Raw genomic sequence first — 17908 nt, forward strand, 5'->3', positions numbered from 1 at the left:
CATCCATTCCTTCACCGAGCATGCCGCTTTCCCTAAGAAGGCTGACACTTTTTCTAAGCATTTTTGCCGACGTTCTAGAGATGGAAAAGCTCGAAAAGCCGCTGAACCCATCTGAATCCCCAGATACATAATGGACTGTGTCAGGGTCAGATGGGACTTTTCGAAATTGACTCATAGGCCCAGGGCCTTCGTCAGCTGCAACGTCGTATGCAGGTCCTCCAGACACCTAGCCTCCGACGACGACCGGATGAGCCAATCGTCTAGGTAGAGCGAGACTTATTTTCGAGAGATGGAGCCACTTCGCTACTTTCCTCATGAGAAGTGTGAAGACCATAGGAGCCGTACTTAGGCCGAAGAAGAGAGCTCTGAACTGGAAGACCTGTCCCTTCAATATGAACCTCAGGAACTTCCTGGACAGAGGGTGGATCGGGACATGGAAGTAAGCGTCTTGTAGGTCCAAAGACCATCCAATCCCCTGGCCTCAGGGCTCCCATAACAGACTGAGACGTTTCCATCTTGAATTTTTCTTTTCTTATGAAAAGATTCAGTCTGCTGATGTCCAGGACAGGTCTCCATCCCCCAGACTGCTTCGGAACCAGGAATAAACTGTTGTAAAAGCCTGGGGAATCCAATGATAGAACTCGTTCTACGGCTCTCTTTTCTAACATTTGATCGAGGAGATCGAGTAGGATCTGTTGCTTCGGCGGTTGGTATGACGGCGACAGATCTACGGGCTTCATGTACCCTCTCTCGATTATCTCGAGGGACCAGGTGTCCGCCCCTCTTACTCTCCAAGCTTCTGCAAATAACGAGAGTCTCGCTCCCACCGGTGTCTGAAGGGCAGAGACGTCATTTCTTTCCTCTACTGTTTGCAGGAGTCTTGCCTCTCGAGAAGCCCCTTCCTCTAGAGGTAACTCTAGGGGGAGCTTTGCCACGAAAGGGCTGAAACTTCTTCTTAGGAGCTTGAGCGACTCGGGCAGAAGATTGAGCTGCAGGACGTCTCGATGACTGAGATAAAAGGTCCTGTGTAGCTTTCTCTTGCAGATTCACCGACAAATCCTTCACCAAATTTTGCGGGAAGATATTAGAGGAAAAAGGAGCGAATAACAATTCCGCCTTCTGCGCAGGCGACACGGACTTAGCGGTAAAACTGCAGTACAGTGCACGTTTCTTTAAGATTCCAGTTGCAAAGTGGGATGCCAATTCGTCGGAACCATCCCTCACTGCCTTGTCCATACACGACAGAACACTCGATAGTTCTTCTAATGAAATAGAGTCAGGGCTCCTAGACTGCAGGTCTAGAGCACCCAAGCACCAGTCTAAGAAGTTAAAAACTTCCAGCGTCTTATAAATGCCTTTAAGGCGATGATCCATCTCTAACATCGTCCATGACACTTTAGCCGATGACAGGTAAGACCTCCTCGACGCATCTACTAAATTAGAGAAATCACCTTGAGCAGAAGAAAGAAGCCTCAATCCTGCTTCTTCTCCGGTCTCGTACCATATTCCAGCTCTTCCGCTTAGTTTCGCTGGTGGTAGCGCAAAGGAAGTCTTGCCCTTAGCCTTTCTGGATTCCATCCAATCATGCATAATTTTAAACGCTCTTTTAGCAGAGAGCGATGTAGCCATTTTAACAAAACCAGGCGCTTTCCTTGCCTTCGAAGAGGTCAGTTGAGAAGGCGGAGAAAGCGGAACTGGAGCCTGAAACTTGTCAGAGAACAAGTCTTTCAAAAGGCGAGTCAACGTTATATAGTCTTGACGATGATGACTCTGAAGGCTCTTCTTCATCGGCTTGGCGAGATTCACTTGAAGACTCTCCTTCTCTGTTAATCGCAGAAGGGTCCTCGGAAGCTCTGGAAGTAACTCAACCTCGAGGTCCCATTTGTAAAAGGGAGCTTCTTTCTGAAGCAGGGATAGACGAAGATATTCGCTTCTGCTTCGTTGTCAACTTCAACTTCTGATCATCTTCTTGCAGAGCAGGGTGTCTATCTTGAATAGCAATATCAGTATTAATCTGGACGTCCTGACGTGCAGGACGTTCAGCGTCATCCAAAGCGTCCTTATTAACTTCCTGAAGAGCGTCCCGACGTAAGAGGCGTCGAGCGCCTGCAAAAGCGTCCTTACGATTATATGCGCTAGCGTCTTGACGCTTATGACGTCGAACGTCCTCAAAACCAACTTCGCGAGCTTCTTGCCGCTTGTTCCGATCTGAATGACGTCTCGCGTCTTTCAAAGCGTCCTCACGACCGAAGTCTCGAATTGAAGGACGTATAGCAACCATAAACTCGTCATCGCAAGCGTCCTGACGAGAGTGATTATACGGAGAACGTCGATCTTCTTCCTCTTGTCGGAAGTCTTGGTCTTGAGGAATTCCATGTTGCATCAAACGCTTCCGAATGAATTCCTTTTGACAGCTTCGCTGAACGTCCTGATATAACAGACGTATATCGTCACGAAAGCCTCTAGATTTACGCTCAGAAGAATCTTGAAGTGGTCGAGGGTCCTCCCCAGAGAACCGACGAACATCGTCATGGCGAGTCTTCTGAAGGTTCTCCACCTCCTGACAAAGGCGACGGCCGCCTGTGCGACATCTAGCGCCTATGTCACTTTCATCTCTTCTAGAAACTCCCTAAAAGGGCTTTTGCGTTTCCAGTTGAGTTGACATCCTCTAGAAGGCGATGAAGCAGGGGAGGTAGAAGAACGAGAAGATAACGGAGACTGCCTGGATCTCTTGACAGGTAACCAAAGGTCTTTTCTACGACGGGGTTCTTACTCTCTTCTTGTGAAAAACGAAGCTAATCGTTGACGTAACGTCACAAGCTTCTTCTTGGATGGCGAGGATCCACGATCAGGTGAAGGACTCATCCTGTGAGAAGACGATGGGCGAGGGGACGCCCTCTCCTTCCTCTCAGGAATAAACTTAGGACGATCTGAATACTCAAAAGCGTCCTCATCTGAAGACATCTTGAATCTCTTCTGTGGAGTAATATCCTCGAAACATTCAGGAGAGGACAAAAGTGCAGGTCGAGAAGGAGGACGTGAAGCGTCCTCTTCTTTAAAACCTCTCTTAAGAGGCCGGGAAAGACGACGGCCGCCTGTGCGACATCTTGCGTCTTTACCGCTCTCATCATGAGAGGTCCTCCGAGAGCTCCAATCCCGGTGAGGGGAAGACGCCTCGGAGGACGAAAAGCACTCTCTCAGAATTCGTGCTCGTGCACGATCCTTGGCAGCCTGGGATGTGTCCACAGGACCTGCCGAAGGGACGTCAGACCGGTGGTTAGTTCCCGTAACCCTCCTTCGGCTTTCGACTTGCCCATTCCCTAAGTCCTGGGAGTCAGACAGAGGTCTAGGCCTAGAAGCGTTATGGGATCGATCTGACGCCCCCCTCCACAACACTAGGGGCACGAACACTCTCACTACACTTCACGTTTGTTTGGAGCGCGAGCACTTTCGATTCTAAGTTACGAATCGATTCCATAATCATAACAAGTGCATTCCCATCTGTAGATACCACTTCATTGCCCGAAGGCAATATTACAGAGTTAGGAGCAACAACATCTACATTTGGGTTAGACTGAGGTAAATTACTACCCTGACTTTAAACAGAAGCACTCCTGGAGGAAGACCTCCTAATTCTATCACGTTCAAGCTTTCGTACGTAAGAATCATAAATCTTCCATTTGTTATCATTTAAACTCTCGCACTCTTTACATCTATCATCCTTTAAACAAACATGACCTCTACATCTCGTGCATAGGGTGTGAGGATCTACCGAAGCTTTCAGTAGCCTCACCTTACATTCTTGCACACAACACACCCTGAAACTAGCAGAACTAATTCCAGACATCTTATTTAAAGAAAAGTCAAAGCCAAATCCAATTCCAAACCACGATCGCTTATGCCAAGCCACAAATCCAGTCAAAAAACCAAAAGACAATCAGGATACTCAAGGCAAAAGAAGGTACTGGAAACAGTAGTTTAGAGCACCGGCGACAGAGAAAATCTGAATAGAAAATGGGAATGATTCCTGATACCCGCCTCCCAGCGGCGGGAATGGGTACTAACCACCTGGCCGATCACTGCGTGTGCCGGGAGTTTTGAAATTCTGTCGGACTTCAGAGAATACAGCTATATATATATATATCTGACAGGTAAGTGTCGTGAACAAACAAGCTTTTCATATTGTGTAGTGTTTTTACAGTTTAACCCTCTAATGATCTGATGATGTGTAGCACGTCAATAAATTTTCCCCCGTAAGTGCAAACACAAACCCGACACCGCTAGCTTACTTAGCTACGATACAAAACATTAACATAAGTATGTTGGAAAATCTGAAAATTGCACTCAGTAAAATATTAAAATGTTTTAATCAATTACAGCTCATTAGCAAACACACTTATAGCAAAATTATGCTTCCACGTGAAAGATCAAACATTTCTACACAATTTAGGTATAAAACAAACTCCCCCAAACCTAATTATTATATTTTTCATAATTGTTTCCAAAAAATATCTACGATTTTTCTTGAAAATTTCACGTTCATCACATCGATTTTATTATTTCTAAGCCTCGTAAAGATGTTCTGATAGCTTTAGGAAATAATTCAATCATTTGCAGACATAGTAACACTAACCAGAAGCATATATCAGTTATAGTTTAGACATACTGAATTTTACCAAAAACTTTTCCATGCGCGTGTTCTTTTCAGCCCAGGGGGAAGGTCGTGTACCTTACACCCTTATATTTTCAGCCTGTGCACAAGAGGGTTGAAAATCTGCATACTCTATCACTTTTGCATAATGAAATTTATGAGAAAAGCAAGCACCAAAAGTGACATAACATTTCCTTGTAGCAACCAATTAATAACTGCACAATTCACATGACAAGATCATGTCAACATTAACTTTGCATTTACTCTGTTCATAGCTAGTTTCAAGTATATTTATATATTACGTGAGAATGCTACAGGGATCCAAGATCTTCCATAATGTTTTTCTGTAGACACTAAAATGCATTCTTATAATCAATAACTGCACAATATGTCTTTACACAAGTATTTGATTTGTGCAACTCATTTTTCTTAAAACAGATGCTATAAAACACTTAAAGCACATAAAATATAAAAAAGAATCCAGTGTTTTAGTTGTTAGTTTAATTATGAGTGAAGTGAAATCTTACTGGAAACGGGCTCATTTCTGGCGGCATGGCATGTCCTAGCTCTAAAGCTTTTCAAATACTAATACGTACCCCCAAAAGTATTGAAGGTAAAAGAAAAATTCTTTTGGCAGATAAAACATTTCATCTCTAAATTTCATCCCAAGTAAGATATATTTTTAAAACACCATATAGTATTCGCATATAAATGATGTTTTAATTATTGCATTTCTGGCGGCCGAGCATAGCCTGACTCTAATGCTATTGAAAAGCTAATATCTCTAAAAGCATTGAAGAGCAAAAAATTCTTTTGGCAGATAAAACCTTACATCTTTAAATTTCATCCCATATATGATTTATTTTTAAAATATCATATTTTCACATTTAAATAATGTTAATCCTTTGATGATTTTAACTTGAAGCTTCACAGGGAATTGCCTTTAGGGTGACCTACTGGTACTAATGTTTAGCAGCATTAGCAATTTTACATAAAACTTACTTTTACTGCTATAACAGCAGGTGACTGTGATGCCATCTGAGACTGAGGAGAGAGGAGATTCCTAAAGACAGCAGCATTTGTATTTCCTTGTCCCTACAAAAATAAAAAGAAAGATTTACATGAAATACTAATTTTTTGTGAAGACCTGTAACAACACTCAGCATGTGGCAGTTCCTTCCTAATGAACCACTGCACACTTCAAAAATCACAAAGAATAAATTAACCCTCTTACGCCGGAGCGGTAAATAAAAAATTGTCTCCCGTGTGCCGGAGGGGTTTCGGAGTGAGCGCGGAAGCGGAAAAAATATTTTTTTTCAAAAAATCACAGCGTGCTTAGTTTTCAAGATTAAGAGTTCATTTTGGGCTCCTTTTTTTGTCATTGCCTGAAGTTTAGTATGCAACCATCAGAAATGAAAAAAATTATCATTATCATATATAAATAATGCGATATATGATAGCGTAAAAACTAAATTTCATATATAATTGTATTCAAATCGTGCTGTGCGCAAAACGGTTAAAGGTAACAAGTTACTTTTTTTTTTTTGTAATGTACACTAAATTGCGATCATTTTGGTATATAACACATTGTAAAACGATAAAAGCAACACAGAGAAAATATTATCACAAAATAATGCATGAATTCGTAACGTGCGGACGTAAACAAATATCAAAAACAAAAAATTCACCATAAATCTAAATATTGTCCTAGAGACTTCCAATTTCTTTCAAAATGAAGAAAAATGATTGAATATTACTATACAGTAAGAGTTTTAGCTTACAATTGCAGTTTTCGACCATATCTGACGAGTTAAAGTTGACCGAATGTCTAATTTTTTTATATATATATTTTTTATATGCAATTATTTCAGAAATAAGAAAAGCTACAACCTTCAAATATTTTTCGTTTTGTTCTACATGAAATTGCGCACATTTTCATATATAAAACTCTATGAAATGCCTAATATGAAAAGGAGCAAATATTCCAAGAATGGGACGTACGTATTTCAGAGATTTGTGGCGGAGAATCCGCGCGCGGAGGGAAGGAAAGATTTTTTTTTTAAATTCACCATAAATCTAAATATTTTGCTAGAGACTTCCAATTTGTTTCAAGATGAAGATAAATGACTGAATATTACTAGACTGAAGAGTTTTAGCTTACAATTGCGTTTTTCGACCATTTCGGTAGAGTCAAATTTGACCGAACGTGGTTTTTTTTCTATTTATCATGATTTATATGCAAATATTTCAAAAATGAGAAAAGATACAACCTTCAATTATTTTTTGTTGTATTGTGCATGAAATTGCACACATTTCCATATATAAAACTTTATATAACGGCTAATTTTAAAATGGTGCAATTATTACCACAATCGCATGTATGATTTTTTCGGAAGAGTTACCGCGCGGACGTAAGGAAAAAGTTTTTTCATAAATTCACCATAAATCGAAATATTGTGCAAGAGACTTCCAATTAGTTGCAAAATTAAGGTAAATGATTAAATATTACTAGAATATAAGCGTTTTAGCTTACAATTGCGTTTTTCAACCATTTCGGTAGAGTCAAAGTTGACTGAAGGTTGAAATTTTGGCAATTATCGTTATTTATATGAAAATATCTCAGAGCTGATAAAAGCTACAATCATGAGTATTTTATTGTTGTATTCTACATAAAAATGCGCAAATTTTCATATATAATACTTCATGTAATGGCTAATTTACAATGGTACAAAAATTATGTCAAAGTGACGAAATAATTTCCGAGATGTGTCACAGATACTTTTTAGTGCGGCAAGAAAGAAATTCGCGCTTGCACGCCTGCGTAACAATTGTAAACAAAACAACACCTTGATCCGTGAACTCCCAGCATCCCCCAAGGCGCGTGATTCAAAAGTTTTAGGCTGGTAGGCCTATAAGTATTTTTCCGCGAATTTAAAAAAAAACTTTTGTAAGTAGACGTAAAATACGTCTAGTTGGCACACGGGAGACAAAAAATGTTGATGTAAAATACGTCCAGTCGGCGTAAGAGGGTTAACAAAGTTAAAAATCAACCTATATGTAAACAGAACAATAACTAAGAACCGCCTTTTCCTAGTGTCAGAATTTTACTACATTACTTCAAGGACTTTGAAGCTGATGTGTAAACCATGCTCTCAAGACAGGAGGTAACACATAAAGCAGCTCTAAACAGCATTGTAATTTAGCTTAATAACCTGTAGCCTACACTGGATACAATTACCATAAAGTGACAATAAAAACTGATAATAAGTATGAACAATTTGTCAATGACAAAAAAATATTATTCAGCATGACCATATGTTCCTATGGAACAAACAAATCAAAGGCCATTAACTTTAAAAGGAATTTTTAAAAAATTACAATTACTATATGAATTTTCATAACATTACAAAATTTAATATTAGGATATTTCCCCACTGTTAAATACAACTTATATCTACATGCCGATAGGCAAGTTGGCGTTCAAACAAATTAAAAAGATCAATGACAACCTGGATGACTGTCTAGTACACCTGTTCTCCACAAGGTGTGTTCTGATTGTTTTAGCTCTTATCAGAATTGGTTGGGCAGGGTTTAACAGTAGGTAAGTATCCAACTAATGAATTTTATTATGAAAATTTATATACATGTATTTACATGTATATAAATAATAAAATTTATTATTTGGATACTTAGCTACTGTTAGAGCTTATTATCTCCTCACCTATCAGCTCAGAGATATAAGCTATCTTTTACAGTAGGTAAGATTCATCCAAAATAATTTATATTACTTGGGATGAATCTTACCTTCTGTTAAATATCACTCTCACTCACTCCACTGGCTGCGGGCCTCCATGGCTCCTTGCCACCGCTACAAGAAATTTCCAACGACCACGGTCCTGTGCAACATCCCACCAATCCCCTGGACCATCCACTCCAAGCTTTGTCATGTCCCTTTTTATGTTATCAGACCATCTCATGCGGGGTGTCTTCCTGGAGGTCGTCTGCTCTCTGGTTGTCCTCGAGTAATCTTGCTTATTAGTCTATCCTCATGAGCCCTGGCCACATGCCCCGCCCACCTCAGTCTTTGAGCCATAATTGTGCCTGTTATCAGGGGTACCTCTGTCATTTCCCTCAGTTCATTATTAGGCCTTCTTCTCCATTGCCCATCTCCGCATCAAAGACCGGTCCACATATCCTTCTCAAGATTCCATTCTCAAACACTTCCAACCTTCGTTCCAGATCCTTTGTCAGCCTCCAGGTTTCGCAACCATACGTTAACACGGGTCTAATAATGGTTGTATAGGCCTTCACCTTTGTACTCCTTGATAAGATATTACTATTGAGCACTTTGGCTAAAGCCCAACTACATCTGGCTGCTGCTGCTATTCTTAATTTTACCTCTTCCTCTACTCTATTTTCAGCTGTAACTGTTGATCCCAGGTATTTGAAGTTCTCGACTTCCAACTCCATATTTCCACACCTGTGTTACCCAGTATCCTCTCCTGCCTTAAAACCTTTAAGATTTTGGTTTTAGCCTTTGCAGCTTCTCTAAAAATGCTTATTTTTCTATCAATGTCCTGGATGTTTTCACCACAAAAGTCAATATCATCTGCATAAGCTAATCTATCACACCTAGCCTCCCCAAGATTTACTCCATTACCCTGTGGTGTTTGTCTCATAACCCATTCCAGCACTAGGTTAAAGAGAATCGTAGACAGTGCGCATCCCTGCTTTAAACCATTGTCAACTTCAAAAGGACCCGTTACTTCCCCTCCAATCCGTAATCTGCCTCTCATATTCCTGTAACACATTTTTGTTAGGCATATGAGCTTCTCTTGTATCCTGAATTCTCTCAGTATCCTCCACAATGCCTCTCGTTGTATACTGTCATATGCCTGCTTAAAATCTATAAAGGCATGCCAAGAGTCTTTATCATATTCCCAATATTTCTCAAGGATCTGCCTTACAATAAATATTTGGTCTATGGTTGATCTAGACGTTCTAAACCCTGCTTGGTAATCCCCTACTATGGTCTCACTGTCTCTTCAGTCTATCATACAATAGGTTAGCTATAATCTATCTTATATCCAACAGTTAAGAGACAAATGCCTCTATAATTTCCACATTCCATTACATCACCTTTCTTGTGAATTGGCACAAACAGTCCCTCCTCCCATTCCTCAGACATTTCTTCTCTTCTCCAAATTCCCATCACGATTCTTGCCATTGCTTCTTGTAGTTGTCTTCCTCCATACTTTAGTAGTTCTGCACTAATTTTGTCAATGCCAGCAGACTAATTATTCTTTAGGTGATTTATTATTTCTAGAATTTCTGCTGTGGTTGAATCTTCAACATCCTCTCCCAATATAATTTCTCCATTCTCCCCAGGCTGTTCAGGAAGTGCTGTTCTATTTAACCCTCTTACGCCGAAGCCCTAAAAATCAAAACCTCTCCTGTATGCCGGCGCCGGTTAGGAGTGAGCGCGGAAGCGGAAAAAATAATTTTTTCAAAAAATCACAGCGCGCTTAGTTTTGAAGATTAAGAGTTCATTTTTGGCTCATTTTTTGTCATTGCTTGAAGTTTAGTATGCAATCATCAGAAATGAAAAATAATATAATTATCATATGTAAATAATGCGAGATATGGTAGCGAAAAAAAAAGATTCATAGATAATTGTATTCAAATCACGCTGTGCAAAAAACGGTCAAAGCTAATGAGTTACTTTTTTTTTCGTTGTATTGTACACTAAACTGCAATCATTTTGATATATAATACATAGTAAAACAATAAAAGCAACACCGGAAAAATATGATCACAAAATGATGTACGAATTCGTAACGCGCGGACGTAAAAAAATGTTATTTTCAAAAATTCACCGTAATTCTAAATATTGTTCTAAAGACTTCCAATTTGTTTCAAAATTAAGAAAAAATATTTAATATTACGATACTGTAAGAGTTTTAGATTAGAATTGCAGATTTCGACCATTTCGGACGAGTTAAATTTGACAGAATGTCGAAATTTTTATATATATATTTATTTATATGCACATATTTCGGAAATGTAGAAAGCTACAACCTTCACTTATTTTTTATTGTATTTTTCATGAATTTGCGCACATTTTGATATATGAAACTCTATAAAATGGCTAATATGAAAAGGAGCAAATATTAGGATAATGCGATGTACGTATTTCGGAGACTTGCGGCCGCGAATCGGCGTGCGGAGTGAAGGTAAATATATTTTTCAAAAATTCACCATAAATCACAATATTGTTCTAGAGACTTCAAATTTGTTTCAAAATGAATAAAAATGACGGAATATTACTAGGCCGTAAGAGATTTAGCTTACAATTGCGATTTTCAACTATTTCGGTAGAGTCAAATTTGACCGAACGTGATTTTTTTTCTATTTATCGTGAATTATATGCAAGTATTTCGAAAAAAGAGAAAAGCTACAACCTTCAATCATTTTTAGTTGTATTCTACATGAAATTGCGTACATTTTCATATATAAAACTTTATGTAACAGCTAATTTTAAACGGTGCAAACATTTCGACAATCGCACAAAAAAAATTCTGATTTTTTCAGAAGAGTTACCGCGCGGACGTAAGGAAAATGTGTTTTTTTTTCATAAATTCACCATAAATCGAAATATTGTGCTAGAGACTTCCAAGTCATTGCAAAATGAAGGTAAATGATTGAATATTACTAGAATATAAGAGTTTTAGCTTACAATTGCGTTTTTCGACCATTTCGGTAGAGTCAAAGTTGACCGAAAGTTGAAATTTTTGCACTTAACGTTATTTATATGAAAATATTTCAAAACTGATAAAAGCTACAACCATGGGTTGGTTTTTGTTGTATTGTGCATGAAATTTTGCACATTTCCATATATAAAACTTTATGTAACGGCAAATTTAAAAGGGTGCAAACATTAGGACAATCGCACGAAAAAATTTATCGGAAGAGTTATCGCACGAACGTGAGGAAAAAGTTTTTTCATAAATTCACCATAAATCGAAATATTGTGCTAGAGACGTCCAATTTGTTGCAAAATGAAGGCAAATGATTGAATATTACTATAATATAAGAGTTTTAGTTTACAATTGCGTTTCTCGACCATTTCGGTAGAGTCAAAGTTGACCGAAGGTTGAAATTTTTGCACTTATCGTTATTTATATGAAAATATTTCAACACTGATAAAAGCTACAATCATGAGTATTTTTTGTTGTATTTTACATGAAATTGCAAACATTTTCATATATAATACTTCATGTAAAGGATAATTTAAAATGGAGTAAAAATTATGTCAAAGTGACAAAATAATTTTTGAGATGTGTCACTGATACTTTCTAGTGCGATAAGAAAGAAATTCGCGCTTGCGCGCCTGCGTAGCGATTGTAAACAAAACAACGCCTTGGTCCGTGAACTCCCAGCATCCCCCAAGGCTCGTGATTCAAAAGTTTTCGGCTGGTAGGCCTATAAGTATTTTTCCGCGAATTTTTAAAAAAACGTTTTTGAGCCGACGTATGATACGTCCAATCGGCATATGGGAGACATTTTGACTCGTCGTTTAATACGTCCAATCGGCGTAAGAGGGTTAACAAGGTTCTAAAATGTTCTACCCACCTCTCTTCAATTTCCTCTCTATCTACTAAAAGATCGCCATATCTACTGCGCACCATTCCTAGTCTGGCCTGGTATCCCTTCTTAATTTTATTTATACCATGGAACTCGGCCCTCACATTTCCCCACCTGCTGTTGCTCTCAACCTCTTCCAACTCCCTATCGATTAGCATTCTTTTCTTCCTTCTGCTAGTGCTCTATCCATTTTAATCTTGTTTCTCTTCTTCTTTGGGCTGCCTCTCTGCATTCCTCATCAAACCGTCGCCCTCCTCTCCGTTGCCTCGTCCTGCCAACAGTTCTCTCTGCTGTTCCCAACACTATAGGTTTTACCTGGTTCCAACTTACATCATCATCCACCTCTAATGCTGCAAATCTATTCTCTACTTCAACCTGATATTGCAATCTTGTTTCCTCTTCCTTCAGTTTCTCAGTATCTATCTTAGCTGTTTGCCCTCCATTCTTTCTCTTTGTTGTTAATTTTATACGTATTTTTGCTGCCATCCATCAGCGCTGATCTAAATTTCCTTTTGACTATAATGTGATCAATTTGATTGGTTGTATTTCCATCAGGTAAAAGCCAAGTGCCCTTATGTTTTTCTTTGTGTGGGAACAGAGTGCCTCCTACTACTAAATTGTATTCTGTGGCTAGTGTTGCTAGTCTAATCCCATTGTCATTACTATTTCCATGTAAGCTATGTGTGCCTATAGTTCACATAAAAGCTGCTATTTCTTTACCTACTTTTGCATTCATATCTCCCAATATTATCAGCATATCGTAGCCTGGTACTTTGTTTAAAACCTCCTGAACTTCACCATACCATCGATCTTTGGTATCTTCTTCACTGCCCTCTGTAGGGGCATGCAATGTTACTGTGATCTTAAACCATTTAGCAGTTATCCTTAATCTTGCTATCCTGCTGCTTATACCCTCAAAATCCACAACAGCAGTGTTTATCTTTTTACTAATATAAAATCCCACTCCTTCTTCATGTCTTCCATCCTCTCTGCCACTGTAATATATGACCTCCTTATCCATCTCACACTTCCCAACTTCCAGCTTGTAGGGCAGCTATTTGTAAACCATATCTTTCCAGCTCATTTTCAAGTACATCAGCAAATCCCCCTCTGTACAAACTTCGTATATTCCAAGTAGCAAACTTTATGGGTTTTTTCCAGCTCATGATCCTATTCGTTCTTGAGTCATCAACAAGTGGTCCAGGCCTATTCACTTCTTGTACGGTTTCTGTAACAATCTAGGTTTTTACAGGAAAGGGTTGTTAGCCCCTCCCTAACCTTCCCCATTTATCAAGAGGATGATGATGGTTAGTGCATCTACACAAAATCCTCTTAGCCAATTGAGCTAAGGTTTCATGCAAGAGACCCAAAACCTTTCTGACCTGATCTGGAATCCTTTCTGGTTCCCACTGCCGGCAAAGACTGGATTCTATTTAGGCTGCTCAAATTCAGCCAGAATGAGGCTCGTGTTTTTTTTAAGATCTATCACAAAAAGTGCAATTAATGATGAAATTTATATGAAAATACAATAATTTGAGGATATTTCTTATACAAAAATACTGTGAATTTCCAGTAAATAATGGGTAGATATGGTCCATAGAGAAATCCACAATTACTTGAGTCTGCGAATCCATGGCATTTTAAGAACTTATCTGTTCACAGAATTTTTAAAGCTGGTTCTGACTGTGGCAAACCACTGTATTTCTTCTACCGGTAACCAATACCAGAGGGCTGCCTGTAATGGCAATCCCTAGTTATTGGTGGGGGTTCCGCATTCGGCAGGGTGCTGAGAAGCGAAACCTGCCATTAACCGAAACTTGGTGAATTATGGCAACGATATCCAGTTAATGGCACCATAACTATTATTGGCACCTTAGGGGCACCAATAACAGGAACTTGGCACATTATGGTGCCATAAATTAATTAGAGAATAATTTTTGTAATTAGAGAATAATTTTTGTATCATAAAAATCTATTTAGTCATGAAAATAATATCAAATACACTAATTAGTGAATATTTATTGACGGAAAACCTGTAAATGAGCAAGTCCTCTTGGAAATAATTTTTAGATAGGTTCCACAAAAAAATCTGTGAATAGGCAATTCCGCAAATCTCAAGAATGCAAATAGGGGGGTTGACTGTACTGCAGCTTAACAACACCACTGGGTGTCTAAAGATCAAATCCTGAAACTCCCCAGTCCCAAAAGGCTGCCTTGAGTTTCAGGATGTTGATAAGAAGGTACTGCTCGTCTACAGTCACACATCTCGAAGACAAGGGTCTTACAGGTATGCACCTATTAGGTACTTGGTTGGGGCATTTGAAAACAGATGCATGTCTCAAGGAGCATATACAAGCATATTCAAAGGCTTCTGTTGGTCGAGCACCAGCCAAATTCCTTCCTCACCATTCAAGAGAGGAAAAGTGTTAAGGACTGAAAGCAGACCTCCTTCATTCTCTGATGAAGAGAGCGAAAGTGAAGCTGTCTCGAAGGGAGGCTTCTATGGCGACAAAAGGACACCAAAGAAGTCTAGCTCTTAGCCGAATTGGCTATTCCCTAAATGAGAATAAAGGAGAGGCAGAAATTCAAGGGAAGACAGCTGAGAGGCAGAAGATAGCAGATACTTCTGAAGGATACCTGCTAATGGGTCTCAGCTATATCGTTATAAAGTCCAGAGACTCAACAGACACCACTTCTTTAAGTACCAGCAGTAGGAGAATGCCTGTTAGGATCATTCTTTTCTATTTTCCTTCCTTCTGCCTTTTTGGTTGAGGTTGAAAGAGAAACCGTATGTGCACTCTCTCAGAAGAGAAAGAAAAAGGCTGGCCATTTCATAATCATCCTTCAAAGCCTGAGACTTTTTAGGCCCTGCCAGAAGGACAAGGCAGACACCTTGGCATGTTCCTTGACTACTGCGGTATCCACCACTCTCTAAGAGAGAGAGGCAGAACCGAATACAGTCAACCCCCTATTCATGGACTCACCTATTCTTGCATATACATATACCCATTAATCATGGAAATTTCACCTGTTTGCAGTATTTTTCACCAAGAAATATTCACAAATTACTGTATTTTCATATTTTCTTAATGCGCTTTTTGTGTTAAAACTATTAAAAAATCTCAGGCATAAGCTTTATTAGAGACTTTTTTTATGTTTTAACTAACAAAATAGGCAGTTCTATGCGTTTTTAGAGGGATATAAAGTATTTGTGGATTTTAGCTATTTGGTGGGGTCTGGTACCCATCCCCCCAGCAAATAAGGGGGTCTATTTTAAAGCTCCATTCCTAAGGGTTGAGACTACTTCACTACATACAAAACTGCTACTTCAGGACTAACAAAACTGGAAATCAGAATTAGGACGATGTCCTTTTCTTGACACCAGAATTGGCCCCAGGTTGCTGACTGGTGCTGGGTAGGGAAGAAATCTCATAGGGGACTGACTAAAGAAATACCCTAGCAGTTTCCTTGAGGCTGGCTGTGTCTTGTTGCAAAAGGGGACACACTTCATGGCAACAAGAAACAGTGTGAGATCTGAGATCAGACAAAGCAGAAATAGGAAAATCTGCAGTCGGCACAGGACTCCTCCGAAGTACAGAGGAATTGCTCCTGTCGTGGCAGCAGAAGGCAAGAGAGCTTGATTGGGAATCTCAAAACTGAATGAATTGGCTCCTGCCCTACAAGCGGAAAGAGTCAACGAGAGAATCCTGTTTCCCTGAAGAGAGGCAATCCCTTAGAATTCTGGTAGGACTTCCAAATGGAATCTGCTAATTTCTTCTCCAAGTGCTTGGTCAAGACATGAGACCAGGTGCTAGGTCAGAGATAGAGGGCACCCTCGAGACTCCTGAAACGCGACACACCAGAGGAGAATGAGAATCAGCTTCCACCCTATGAGTGGGAAGAGCCAACAAGAGAACCCTGCCTCCCTGAAGAGAGGTAGTCCCTTAGAAGTCTGGAAGGATTTATTAGGGGAATCTCCAGGTGCTTGGCCCAGCCCACAGCACCAAGTGTTCGGTCAGAGACAAGACCCTGTGAGGTATGTGATTCGGTTCACGAGCCTGAATGCCAGGAAGACCCGACAAGAGAACCCACTGCCTCCCTGAGAGAGAGAGAGAGAGAGAGAGAGAGAGAGAGAGAGAGAGAGAGAGAGAGAGAGAGAGAGAGAGACCTTACATCCTGTTCGGGTTGCCCCAGGTCCCTCAGTGTGAGGCACCTCTAATGTCAACCAGAGAATTGCTAATGCATCTTCCGGTATATTTTGCATCTTCCAATCTTGGATGGTCTGGGATGCAGCTTAGATATTTGTCGAACTTATTCTTAAACACATCTACGCTCACTCTTAATATATTCCTCAGATGAGCTGGCAACGCATTGAACAGACGCTGCATTGTCGATGCTGGTGCATAGTGGATTAATGTCCAGTGTGCTTTCCTTAGTTTTCCTGGTATAGTTTTGGGCACTATTAATCTATCTCTGCTTGCTCTTTCTGATATTTTTAGCTTTATGATGTTTTCGGCAATTCCTTCTATCCGTTTCCATGCCTGTATTATCATGTAGCGTTCTCTTCTCCTTTCTAGACTATAATTTAAAAACTTGTAGTCTTTCCCAGTAGTCAAGATCCTTAACTTCTTCTATTCTAGCTGTATAGGACCTTTGTACACTCTCTATTTGTGCAATACCCTTTTGGTAGTGTGGGTACCATATCATATTGCAATATTATTCAAGTGCACTAAGAACATACCGTTTTATAAAGCATAATCATGTGTTCAGCTTCTTGTTTTTAAGTGCCGTAACAACATTCCCATTTTTGCTTTGCATTTTGCCAATAGAATTGCTATTTGATCATTGCATAACATGTTCCTATTCAACATCACACCAAGGTCTTTAATAGCTTCCTTATTAGTGACTGTCTCGTTACTAGGTCCCCATAATTTATTGATTCAAATTTATCAGAGTTAAATACCATCTTATTTACCTCTGTCCATTCATATACTTTGTTAAGGTCTCTTTATGGCAAGTTCCTATCTTCATCACAAGTAATTTCTCTACTTATTCTTGTATCATCAGCGAAACTACTCTCTACTGAGTCCTTAACATTACTGTCTATGTCTGCAATCATAATAACAAACAGCAATGCAGAAAGCACTGTACCTTGTGGCACACTCGATATTACCTTAGCTTCATCTGATTTCTCATCGTTTGTAATAACTATCTGTTTTCTGTTGTGTAAAAATTCTTTTATCCATCTTCCTACTTTGTCCACTATATTATGTTTTATAATTTTCTTTGCTAATATATTATGGTTTACCTTGTTTCTTTTCTGTTTATCATATTTTTATATATGTTCTCACGGTGGACTAACAGCTGGGTTTGTGTACTTTTTCCCGGTCAAAACCATGTTGTCCTACATTAAACAAATTATTTTTAATTAAATGTTTTATAATATTTTTCTTCATTACCCTTTCATACACTTTCATAATATGTGATGTTAAGACACAGGCCTATAATTACTTGCCTCTAGTCTTGATCCACTTTTGAAAGTAGGGGTAATATATGCTAATTTATGCTCATCATAAAACTTGCCTGTATCTACACTTTACCTTAATAATATAG

General features: G+C 39.2%; 1 protein-coding gene across 1 annotated transcript in view; it reads right to left on the reverse strand.

Moving 5' to 3' along the window:
• LOC135223972 (nucleosome-remodeling factor subunit NURF301-like) overlaps positions 1–17908 on the reverse strand; it is a 216067-nt gene that overhangs the window by 76639 nt on the left and 121520 nt on the right. The window contains exon 15 of the mRNA XM_064262894.1: positions 5654–5746. Within this exon, the coding sequence (XP_064118964.1) occupies positions 5654–5746 (93 nt within the window). The remainder of the gene's footprint in view (positions 1–5653; positions 5747–17908) is intronic.

The sequence above is a fragment of the Macrobrachium nipponense genome, chromosome 10 (genome assembly GCF_015104395.2).
Source record: "Macrobrachium nipponense isolate FS-2020 chromosome 10, ASM1510439v2, whole genome shotgun sequence".
NCBI lineage: Eukaryota > Metazoa > Arthropoda > Malacostraca > Decapoda > Palaemonidae > Macrobrachium > Macrobrachium nipponense.